Genomic DNA, 12,255 nt, shown 5'->3' on the forward strand with positions numbered 1-12,255 from the left:
AGCGACCACAATGCAGTTCGGCGAAGCGTGACGTCACCCCATTCAAAGTGAATGGGCAGAAGCGTTGAAGCTTCAATGCATGCCGCCGTGTGGACCCCCTCCTACACACGGCGGCGTGCGTTGCCGCTTCCAGGCGGGGGTTCTGAAACTCGACCAACAACCAATCACATGAATCTCCCGCCCGCACGCGGTTTGATTGGCTAGAGCTTGCACTGGCACATGATTCGATTGGCTGACGCCTCCGCCGAGGCGGCAAAAGTAGAACAGTGCTCTACTTTTGCAGCGAGCACCGCGAGAGAAGCTACTTTGCTCCCACGATGCAGTTTGGCGAATCGTGACGTCACCCCATTCAAAGTGAATGGGCAGAAGCGTTGAAGCGGCAACGCACCCCGCCGTGTGTAGGGGCCGTAAATGTTAGCCTACCTGTGTCAATACTTCAAACATAACTTATTATTTTTTATTGTATTTTGCGTAATTTTGGTTGAACACCACCTAATTAAATTATTAGTTTATCAACCGATTAAGTCTGTAAAATGTTAGAAACTACCAATATCATGAGTCCAGTTTGTCAACAGTCATATAATGCAAAAAAGCAGCAAATACTCACGTTTACGAAGAATGATTTAAGAATATGTTTGCATGATCAAAACACATATATCAGACATTAGGCTGAACCATTTTATTAGTAACATTTGACAAGTGACACAATACAAGGATTGATGACACCGTCCTACCCTGAAAGGCTCTTGATTTGAAATAAATAGATTGTAAGGAGAACAACGTCCCATTGAGATGGTTAGTAGATCTAAAATAAACATAAAATAAAAAGACAACAACTGGAAACATTATGCAGAATGTGTTCTTTTCATTATTTAAGAAAAGCAAGAATAAAAAAACATTTCATATAAACACCGTGCATTACCCCATAGCCATGGAAGTAATAAATAACTAAACTTAACCTACTGTCTGATGAAATTCTTTGACTTTGAAAGAAATATATAACGGAGAACATTTGAAGAAATTTATTTTTGTTTTCAACTGGTCCTGAATAGAATCTACTTTAATATCTTCATGTTTCAATAAGGCATCAAATGTGTCTGTTCTATATATTTTAGATATATCTTCCTTTTTTCTGTTTCAAAACTATACGGACATGAAAACCGTCCGCTCTCTGTTCTCTAGGGATACTCCTTTTACTGAACAACCTGAAATGTTAGCTATCTTTGGGGTAATGCCTTTGTGTTTAGTCTTGGAGAGAGAAAAAAAGGCACAGTCTGCAGAGCAGGATTACACAGAAGAGTTCAGTCGAAGTGCTTTGTTGCTGAACTCCTCTCTGGGGAGCAGAAAGTAGCGCACATTGTTGTGGTTTCTTTTCCGTTACATCAGATAGAGATCTTTTTCTTCTTTTTTTTCTGGGAGGCCGGGCCTGCAGCTCCTGAGCCCATGCAGGCGGGTGAAATGAGACGTCTGCAGCTGCGAGGAAAAAGAAAGACAACCCAATGTTGTGTTTCAGTCCTCGACATGTTCAAAACACCAGTGGCATCAGACACTATGACACCTGGTATTTTGTGGTCAGCGACAAACAAAGCTGAACGGTTTATTGTCCACACCCCTCTTTTCCCACAGTGGTTTTCAAAGCCTCATGGGAAGCCCTGACAGAGTGAGCGAAAGGCATTGTCAGGTGTACTGTCCATGATCAGCCTGCCATGTCGACACAAGCACTTATTCTCTGGGCTGTCTCCATATTCATTACAAGTCTGAGAAGATTAGAGTTGCCGGTGAATGAAGGACAGTACTGATGCAGAGACAGAAGAGCAAACCTCACAGTCTTATCTGAGACACCGGGACACACACACACACACAGATAATGTATCTGACTCCCCACATGGTTCAGCTCGTTTGGAAAACTGTGCTGATAAACTGGCTGCACTGAGGAATAAAAGGCGCTCAGAGGCTGTTCTGATGGAGTTTTTCACAAAACAGAAAGGAAGCAGTTTTCTGCCGCTTGAACTGGCTGCTGCTACTAAACCAAGTTAAACACAGCATACGTGTCCGACACATTTAAACTATATAAACCAATTATATGGACACGATGATGGTATACCCTGCAGGGGAAGGACTTCCTATCCCATGAGAAATGAATATACATATGCAGCAAAACGTCAAAAATAAAGAGGTAGCTAACTTATGAAATGTTATACAAATAAACTATACTATACTAAGAATTAGAAACTGGTTTTACATTAGCTACTTATTTATATGGGTTTACACCATTGACACATTATGAACTAAATGTGTGCTAAGCATACAAGAGGATGTGCTTTCCTTATTTCTTCATTTAGACATTCTTCTTAACACACAGTAGTTATTACCATGGATAAATGTATGAATGCTTATATTTCACATAGATTCAAAAACCTACACTGTGTTTCGGAGTTCCATATTGACACTTAAGACATTAACATTATTTTCTATCCAAAACCAAAGTAGTAGCCCAATTTTGGAATGAATGAAACCAAAAAACATTATTGTCAAGCGAGACCATAATGTCACTCTTTGCAACCTCTTTGGACCTTTTCCTGTCCTCTCTGTCTTTTCTTGAACAATTTGTAGACAAATAAATAATAACAATAGTTAACTCACATTTGGATCTCTCTTTTTTTCTAAACCTAAAAAACTGGTCTTTTACTAAAAGAAGATAAAGCGCAAATGAACTCCTGGTCCCTGATGCATTCTTCAGGAATTCGCAAAAGGTTTATTTAAATTCCTTCTGAACCCCAAAACCTCTGTTTGCTTTCAAAGCCCATCTGGTTTGAAGTGTCTGGAATACCGTTAGTAGTTGCTGAAGAAGCCCACACTGGTTGGCGACTCCTTGACTGTGACGGTAACTAGATTAGCAGTGACATCTGTTACAAACACGTGTTCTATCAGACTGCGGGTGGGCTTCCAGTCCTGGTTCTGGACCATTACCGAGCCATCCTGTCCAACGTAAGAAGAATCCTGGTCCGTGTCCGAGCCGCTCTCCTCTTCACCCGTGCTCATCTCATTAATTTTGGCCTTTTTGCCGTCTTTGGGGGCCAATCTGTCTTGCTGAATCTGGACTTCCGTGGAGGATTTCTGCACACTGCCCTTCACCAGCCTGCCCTGGACTCTGGGGGTCTGGATCTCAGTCGCCTCCTTGACCATGTCTACCCCAGACTGGCTCTTTCTGGCCTGAAGTCTTCCAGGGTTAGCAGGGCTTTTTGGAGGATTATAATCCTGCAAGGCAGTAATTTTCCGTGCTGGTAGTGTTGCATTTCTCAGGCCTGATACTGGAGCAGTACCATTTCCAGGAACAGCGTTGCTTTTCACAAGTTTGTTCTGAAGATTGAGTGGCTGAGGGCCAGAACCGTGATTGGACAAGGAATTTTTAGAAGGTAAGGCAGCCACAGCTTTAGAATTTGGTAACCGCTGCGGTGTTGACGCAGGGGCCTGGGCTTTCTTTTGTCCATTGGGGGAGCTTAGTGTATGCTGAGTGGTTCCTTGAATGAGGTGTTTGGATGTATTCAAATTCAATGCTGCCACCCCTTTTGATTTACTAGCAGCTGCTTTCAAATCCAGACTTGTCCTGCAGCTCACGCTGGAGATGGACAGTTTACCCTCAGTGACATTCCTGCTCTGGCTCGATTTGTTCAGGGAGAGGGAGGCGGGTTGGACTGACCTCTCTGATCCCACAGAGCTTTTTACAGCCCCGCCCTGAGTCACAGAGCTCTTGTTCTGACTGCCTACTGTATCCCTTGGCGAACCCCGATGAAAACCCATGAAGGTGAAGCTTGCTGGGTGAACAGGCTTCTTGATTGCTCCTGGAAGATCTGCATCTTTTGAAGCCTTCAGAACTTTGCGAGGGCCCTTGTTCTGCTGAAATTCCTTCACTTCAGGGGACGGAGGTTTCCTGCTTCGTTTCTTTGGGGGCTCCTGTTTTGCGACAAGGATCTGAGCCTTCTTCTGAGGGACAGGGTGAAGGTCTCGTGTTCTCACATTTGGGGTTGCTGGTGTGACATTGCTATCGTCGTCATCGTCCTCTGAAGAGCATGAAGAGGACGAGCACGAGGATGAGGAATCAGAAGACGATGATGATGAGCCTGATGAAGAGCTGCTTGACTTTGTTGCTTCAGGCACATTTTCCTAAACGAAAAAACAAACGTGAGCTGCTATATACTAATCCGACAAATTATTCATAATCTTCTGCTCTGATTTGTCCTTACTAGAATTTTCCGTGGTCGTCCCCTGGGCCTCTTCCCTTTCTTAAGTATAAGAAGTTCCTTTTCTTGCTCTCTAGAAAACCAAAAAACAACAACAAAAAATAAGCAAATGCTTGACCGTGGGGTAAATAACAACAACATTATTCACTGACTAATACCGTTTCTCCAAATCTTTCTGGTTTTGTGATTCAACTTAGATTAAAACATGGAGTGGGTGAGCAAAACGAAAAACAGCAATTCATAATAATTTATTTGAAGTGCTGTCACAAGGATTCTCAAGCCATGATTATGTATTCAACAGTTTTTGGGGAGGGGAAAACTGGAGCAGGGGTCACTTTTATGTGTATGTGCTGCCATGTGTTGCAACACGGACTGGCGATGTGCACCTAGAGGCTATAAATAGCTGGTAAAGACATGTGCAAACGGGCTATTTTACAAAAAATGAACATGCCAACGACAACATTAACTAGCATTAAGTGATTGTGTGAATATGTAGACCTGTCAGAGAGGTACAGTGAATGAGAGCACAAGACACAGGCTCATGGGAAACCTGGGGGAGAGGGGTCTTCTGTATCAACAGGGATTCCTCCTGGCAAAAGATCTCGTAGTGTGAAAAAGTGTTGACAGTCAGTCATGTACTGTGAAAGCTACAACAACTTGAAGTCTCAAGATTACAGTACAGTGAGCAGTACAGCCATCAAATGACTTTGGTGTTGCTTTAATGCGCGTTTGAGCGTTACAGAGCTGATTTTAATATTTAAAGACAGACCACTCATTGGTGTTTTAATTACTCGATAAGGACACTCACTTCTTGTTGAATGCCGCCAACAGTCTTGGGTCAAGGATGTTTTCCTGGGGTTCCCAGCTGTTGTGTCTGTAATAAATTGACAAGAGTGTTACAGATCAGTGTTAGTCAAGATACAGAACCATGGTGATCCAGCTATATTAAAATGACCGTCAATCTCAGCAGGGAACCCGCATTTAGATAAAGACCTTGTTCATTCAGAAAACATTACTCTCTTAGAGATGACTTTAGGCAGCCAGTATGGTAGCAGAGAAAAGCTATTTTAGTATAGGCTGAAATAGACCATTCAAGTTAGCTCAAGACAGAGCAACACTAAAAATCTATTATGCTTCAGTAAACTGACTGTTTACCGAAGGCTGTGCTCAACTAACACATTCTTCTTTAGTTGATTTATGCAAAATAATTGCAGTTCATTTTGTATTTACCAGAAATGTGCCCTTGAGTTTCTAGGAAACATGTTACAAAACACGAGTAATCGACAGAAAAGGTTGACTAAAACCAAAACGTTTCTCTTTTAAAAAAAAAATAGGCAATCTGACATTCACATCCATTTTAAACCGCGCCTGGCTAGCCCCTTTGGTGTTCGAAAAGAGGTTCAGTTCTGAATTCCTCTTCAAAAGTAAAAATGTAACTAGCTTTTCCATCATTTTGCCAATTCTAAAAGAAATATTGGACTGTAACAGAAATATGTGGGGAATTTCTGGGAAAGTTTGGCTATTTCAGTGACAGGCGGACTTGCCTCCCACAGCTACTAAATCAGATTCAGTTTTGAGTTCTTTTTACTCTGAGTGATGAAAACCAGATTGCTCTTCTTTGAAGAAAAACATAAACACACCAGGAAGAAAGATCACTTTTTGGTCAAAGAAGTGTTATGACTTCACATAGCAGAAATAACTTAGTTTTTCATGGTGGCACCTGCACATTGTGATATGCACTGAATTAATCGAGGGTTACTTTTTCTTAAACTGTACTCTCGTTTCGTTGTAGATATAATAATCAGCAAATAGTCAGCTCCCTTTTTTGTACAAAAATGTGTGAAAAAATACTCCCTTAGCTACAGAAACACACTAAAAACCAGATCGTGGGTTTTTTTCTTGAGCTGATCTGAACTACATGCATTTGTAATGACCTTTCTCCTGATCACTTGTTGTTGAATAGCGTATTCTGATCAGCAGTCACCACTGAAATAATCAACCCCCACCCATTACACACACACACACACACACACACACACACAAAGGATGTGGTTCTAACAGAAAGCTATGGAGCTGGCAGGCAACAGTGTGCATTAATGGTGGATTACAGCAACAATGTGCAGTGAACAGAAAGGGCAAGTGACAAGAAATGAAGGCAGAGTGGAGCGTTACAAGCAGCAACATAAATGAATTATAAAAACTTACCAAAAATAACAGTAACATGTGGTTTTATGTAACAAAAAATCTATAACATGGTTATAAATTATATATCAAATAGTAATTGCAAAGTAGAGTGATTGGTTTTCGAGTCACACACAAATAACTTGTTTAATTAAAGTCATGGAAAAAATATAAAATTATTACAATTATGTGATTAAATCCGAAGTGTGTAAAACCGGAATAATGATTTAGCCGTAAACGTATTTACTGTAGTTGTCCGCTAACTTCCCAAATTGGAGGTGTTATGAACAAAAGAAAGCAAATGTAAAGGCAGAATGTATGAGCTGTATTTGTCCAAAACCGCCCTCGGAAACCAAATGCGAGGAAATCGCATGGTTGTTGTCATCATTACTCGGTAATTCGCTTATAATAAATAACGGTTAAGCGATGAATTTAACTTGAAGCAACAAGCGACACGTTGTTGTTGTTTTCATTGTTTCGGGCTGAGCACAGGTCCACTTGTACTTACTTGGATGACCATCCCCTCCACTTCACCAGATACTCCAACTTTCCCTGGAAGAAAAACCAAGAGCGGAAGAACGTTTTGTAAACAGCCAGAAGAAGAATAACCGCGACTAAAAGTTTTGTATTGTTTCACAGCTCTGACCTTTTTCAGCCGCTTGTTTAAAATGCATTCCGCATCAAAGACCTGCTCTCCCACGGCGCTCAGCTCCTCCATGTCTGCCTTCGCCCCGAGTAACAATCCTTTATGATACAAGAGGCGCGTGGAGCTGAACCGAATGACGCTCGGACATGACCGGATGTGCTTAGTATTGCCTTCAAAATAAAGCTCTTACTGTGAAGAAAGTGTTTTCCCCCTTATCAAACTCATTAAATAGCATAAAGCCACCAAAAATATCATGTATACTTACAAAAATGTACAGTTTTTAACGTTCTACTGTTGATATTACTACAAATGTAGTACTTTATATTGTCTGTTTCTCTACTCCAGTACAATGAATGCCAATCATGGACTTAATATAACTGCTACTGCTGTATCAAAATCAGTTACACATTTGGTATCAATGACGTTTATATCTGTCTATCTACACATACTGTGCAACACAATGCAATATTAACAGTATCACATATCAGCATATTCAAAATATAAACACATATAGTAATAAACATAATTGTATAGCTTAAAAACACAATAAGAAGCAAAGGCTTTAAAAAAGGATAATCAATTAAAGTCCAAGAACACAATCAATTTCATGCAACCTTAAGGTGTTACATTGATTTGAGTGCTAAAAAGCACTGTTATAAGTTATCCATTCACCAGATGAATGAGGGCAATAGGTAGAACATTGGTTGTGTGGAAATAAGAATGTATCTGGTCCGAAACTAATTTTCTGTTTTAATTTATAAACAGGTTCTCTTTAGTCTGACTTTGTTTATTGTGACCGTTTCAAAATACCAAGGCACATTCTTTATATGTTAAATTACTTAGTTTCTGATTTCTAATTCTGATTTGAAATAATGATTGTAAATGTATCTGATGCTTAAAATATTATGAGTGGTATTTTTTGAAATAGCTCAGGTAACTTCAACAATGTCCATTGTTTAGACAAGTAAGTTATTTAAACTGATGTGAATTTTGTAATGTGAACACTTGGAAGTATGTTGATACAAATTATAAGCAGACAAAAAAACAGTACAACTCCCACCAAAGATGTCATACATCATATTATTTTGAAAGTCGTAACAGGAAGTGATCTGTTTCCGCGCATAGCTTGACACATGTTACTCGAAGAGAGGCGGGCAACTTAGAACGTGTTTGCTTAAATGTGTCCCCCGGCAGCCACCGTTCTCTGATCGAAACACTTATTCACTGAATGTAAGTGAAAGTAGACGTGATCATAATTGCTTCGATCGTATAAAACATTCTTTTCGAATTAAGTTTTAAACGGAAATGTACTTATCTTTTAATGCTGCCTTTTTTTTAAACTTGTTTGTGGTTTTAAAGTTATTAAATATCTTCTACATTATTAGCATTTAACAGAAGTTGTTGTATTGGCGGCCTTTGTTTAAGCAGCAAGGAATGCTCTTATTCAAGGCAACTAACGGTATTACACAATTGTAAGACACTTCATAACCATACGTAGAAGAGCACATTTTATTACAGTCCGTGCATCGAACAATTAAACAGAATGACAATAAACAAATAATTAGCAGATACTTATTTTATTAATTTAATACAATTACATTCAACTAATTTTTTTAACCATTCTCCATTTTCGAACAAACATTATATTAACAAAATGGTATGCAAAACTCTGCTCTTGTGTTCCTTGTGCAGAGTGCATTTCTTCACATGTGATAATACAATAATTGCCCAGAAAGAGATTTCCAGCAAGCAGTTTTCTCAATGACAGACTGTAGCAGCATGTTTTTGTTTCGTTTTTTATTTGTTGTTGTGGCGTTCAAAGTGAAGTCTGGTATATAATTTATTTTGCCGGAAGTTGATCTGAACTTACTGACCTGAAACACAGAAAAATAAATACAATCTGATAGATAAATATCATTGTTGTTGTTTTAAGGAGTTATGTTATCGATGACAATTTTATAAACAAAACCAAAATGAAAATACATTTTTTTAATATGATAAATATTAAGGATTTTGGCCTGATGCAATCATTACAGAGGAATTATTTAAAATATTATAAATTGATTTTGATTACAATTGCGATATTGTGACATTACTATTAATATCTAATAACAAAACACAATATTGTTTTACCCATATTGTTGAGCCATTCAGAGAAAAAACAAGGATGATAAATAAAATAGTTAAACATTGTCAACCATTACCTTTTATTCTTGCGTTTATCCTTGAGTAATTTATGGGATGTCACCATGATAAAAACTACAACAAGAAATCCAGCTACTGCTGCCAGTCCATTGAAGATATTGTTCAGGACATCCACGTCTTCACCTGGAAACAGATGAAATTGAAATGACAGAGATCACATTGAATTGTTTTTCTAAGTGTATGGGACCATAGTATTACTTACAAAATACTACAGCACTTAATCTCCTAAAAATAGTCTCCAACAAATGCACCTTATTTTAGCTTGAGTAACGTTTGCTAAAAAATACAGAAAACCACTGTTTTAGAAAATCACATACTCGCTCACCATATTTGTGAAATGTAGATAATATTGCGAGCTAAACCCACAAATTGATTTCTGGGCATTTCATAGCATTTGTTGTGGCAAGTAAAAAATATAGAAAATCACCAGCATTATATTTGATTTAAAACCAGACACTTGTTGTCCTTAGTTTAGACCTCCTTTTTTAAAATATTTCCAAAGTTACCGTAAGCAATCCTCGATCTACTTTCTACTTTTAACCTACAGTGGCTCTAATTTGGACATAACGTGAAGTCGGAAATGATGGATGAATGGCCTAGTAATGAAGGAGCAGGTGTTGGAGCGACACACTTTTGCGGCCACAGGGAGAGACTCATTAGTCTGATGTAAACTCACCCTGAGTAGTAGTGTTGCTAACCAGCATGTGCTTGGTGGCATTCAGGTGGCCGTCATTGACCTCCGGCTTGATGCCCAGGATGTGACACATCAAGGCGTAGATGTTCACCGTCTCGAAGGGCCCCACCTCCAGGTTCTTGTGAAATTCTGGACCCACTGCCCTGAAGAAGGGCTTCATGTCCATGTCTTGGTTGTCAAAGCCGTGCTCACCCTTGTGGAACTGAACCGGAAAGTACTGCAAGGACACAGAGGGATGGATCACATAGCATGCATGACCCAGTTTGTTAGATTCAATTTGATTTGAACTGTTATTTTATTAATGGCAGAAGAGTTGACACATAATGGCTTGCTCTTATTTAGTCAGCAGAGGGAGGTATTGTCCTTGAGAAAGAGTCATTTCCATTCTGGAGGATGAATGACTGTTTTTTATTTGTGACTTCGATAAACTAAAGAGATTTGCTGAATGGTCATCTCTAAAATGTAAACTTTCATAAAACAATCATAAGGCAAATGACTTTATAGTTGTATGTTGTATTTAGCACCAACACAATGTGATAGTTATGTAACAGCTTCAACAAGCTTATCCTTCCTCAGATATCCTCAGATCAAACTAAGTGGCCATAAATAGGGAGAAGAAAGAGTCAGGTCATACAATCATAACCATAACCAGTCATAACCTCTAGACTTTATCCATCTATGTTTTATCTGTGGATTCACACGACTGATTATTTTCTACCCATTCAGCATTTAAAGACATTTTTATGATATCAGTTATTCATTTTTAAGATTCGAGGGTTCTCTTTACTGACTGACTGACACATTCAGATGCAAAGTTACTGCCCAGTGGAGTGAATGAATGAAAACGCTAATTTAGAATTTTGAGACCTGAATAGCTTTAGGAAGCATTTTAGAGCACTGCATGTCATTAGCCAGGCCTGGATTATCCAGAGGACGTGCAAATCCACTTGATTGAAATTTTAATTTAATAAGATTACAATTTAACTGCTGGTTTTGTGGTTAAAAAGAGTCCAGATTCACCACAAAAGCAAAATGCAACTGGTAATTTAACTATTTCGGTAGTCAAAGCTTGAGGATACATCTAGGTTAAATTGGGGGGCATGTAAATATTGTTTATCTGGCTATGTATCAGTGTTTGATATTTGGTTTCCCTATGATTTTTACGCTCTTAAAAAAGCATAATCTAGACGCTTCAGTAATGAACAATTACAAGCCCATATCAAACCTGCCTAAAATCAAAGAAAAAGTTCCTTTTCAACAGTTTAAATAACTGTTTGGATGTGTTCCAGGTCAGGATTTTGTCCAAACCACAGCACTGAGACTGCTCTTGTAAAGGTCTTCAATGACATCCACTTAAACACAGATAGTGGCAGAACTTCAGTGTTTGTTATTATCCAAAGCAACTTACACTCAATACTGTGGACAATCCCTACAGGAGCGATTTGGGGTGAAGTGTCTTGCCCAGGGACACAAGAACATGCTGACTGCAGTGGGGTTTGAACCTGTGACCATCTGAACCTCATACCAAGGCTCTATCCACTGCGCCACACGCCTCCCTTTTAGAATTATTAGATCTCAGTGCTGCGTTTGACACTGTTGACCACAATATATTACTAGACCAACTAAAAAACCAGGTGGGACTATTGTGGTCAACAGTGTCAAACGCAGCACTGAGATCTAATAATTCTAAAAGGGAGGCGTGTGGCGNCTCTCCTGCCGTCCGCTTGCGGCAGACCACACTTCCACGCTCACCGGCAGGCACCGACCGGCCATCTGGAGGACCGGGAGGGTGTGTGGCGCGAGCGGGCGAGCGAGAGAGAGAGAACGGGCACACCTTACGTGTATTGTTGTTGTTAGCATCTGGTGCTAGCTAGCTGCGCTAACGGATATAAGGAGCTGTTTCAATGAAAACAGAGGAGCGTCATTTCGCCGACAACTGCGCCGAGCACTTGACTTTATGCAGGTAGCCAGACAGTGGGACATTGTACGAAAAGTCAGCACAGTCAGCACGGATAGTGCGCGCAACATGATTGCAGGTTCCAGGCAGCTCCCGTTCGAGCATATGCCTTGAGTTACACATAGCTCAAACGATCCATCACAGTGTCCACACACACACACACACACACACACACACACACACACACACACACACACACACACACACACACACACACACACACACACACACACACACACACACACACACACACACACACACACACACACGGTATTGTATTATTGTATTGTATGAGAGAGGTTCAAGGTTGAATTGAGGCGGATATTTGTAA

The 12,255-nt window shown here is 39.8% G+C and overlaps 2 protein-coding genes across 2 annotated transcripts; both read right to left on the reverse strand.

Annotated features, from left to right (window-relative positions):
* Positions 1 to 1,285: 1,285 nt before the first annotated feature.
* Positions 1,286 to 7,152, reverse strand: cbx2 (chromobox homolog 2 (Drosophila Pc class)). The gene is made up of 5 exons (XM_010792322.1): positions 7,069 to 7,152; positions 6,931 to 6,974; positions 5,050 to 5,115; positions 4,245 to 4,314; positions 1,286 to 4,164 (listed from the first exon to the last, which is right to left on the reverse strand). Exons 1-5 carry the CDS (start codon positions 7,138 to 7,140, stop codon positions 2,833 to 2,835), a joined length of 1,584 nt encoding a protein of 527 aa, XP_010790624.1. The 5' UTR covers positions 7,141 to 7,152; the 3' UTR covers positions 1,286 to 2,832.
* Positions 7,153 to 8,673: 1,521 nt separating this feature from the next.
* Positions 8,674 to 10,267, reverse strand: LOC104963702 (ectonucleotide pyrophosphatase/phosphodiesterase family member 7-like). The gene is made up of 3 exons (XM_010792323.1): positions 9,950 to 10,267; positions 9,273 to 9,396; positions 8,674 to 8,942 (listed from the first exon to the last, which is right to left on the reverse strand). The coding sequence occupies exons 1-3, from the start codon at positions 10,131 to 10,133 to the stop codon at positions 8,909 to 8,911; spliced, it is 342 nt and encodes a 113-aa protein (XP_010790625.1). The 5' UTR covers positions 10,134 to 10,267; the 3' UTR covers positions 8,674 to 8,908.
* Between the last annotated feature and the right edge of the window lie 1,988 nt (positions 10,268 to 12,255).

Source organism: Notothenia coriiceps, unplaced genomic scaffold (genome assembly GCF_000735185.1).
Source record: "Notothenia coriiceps isolate Sejong01 unplaced genomic scaffold, NC01 NC01_scaffold00036399, whole genome shotgun sequence".
NCBI lineage: Eukaryota > Metazoa > Chordata > Actinopteri > Perciformes > Nototheniidae > Notothenia > Notothenia coriiceps.

What these genes read in the sequence shown, in the direction of transcription:
- cbx2 (XM_010792322.1), bottom strand. Translation starts at nt 7,140, where the DNA reads ATGGAGGAGCTGAGCGCCGTGGGAGAGCAGGTCTTTGATGCGGAATGC. An exon ending in TAAACAAGCGGCTGAAAAAG is followed by an intron (nt 6,975 to 7,068) that starts GTCAGAGCTGTG and finishes TTTTTCTTCCAG; the next exon opens with GGAAAGTTGGAGTATCTGGT. An exon ending in TGGAGGGGATGGTCATCCAA is followed by an intron (nt 5,116 to 6,930) that starts GTAAGTACAAGT and finishes AATTTATTACAG; the next exon opens with ACACAACAGCTGGGAACCCC.
- LOC104963702 (XM_010792323.1), bottom strand. Translation starts at nt 10,133, where the DNA reads ATGGACATGAAGCCCTTCTTCAGGGCAGTGGGTCCAGAATTTCACAAG. An exon ending in TAGCAACACTACTACTCAGG is followed by an intron (nt 9,397 to 9,949) that starts GTGAGTTTACAT and finishes ATCTGTTTCCAG; the next exon opens with GTGAAGACGTGGATGTCCTG. An exon ending in GATAAACGCAAGAATAAAAG is followed by an intron (nt 8,943 to 9,272) that starts GTAATGGTTGAC and finishes TCTGTGTTTCAG; the next exon opens with GTCAGTAAGTTCAGATCAAC.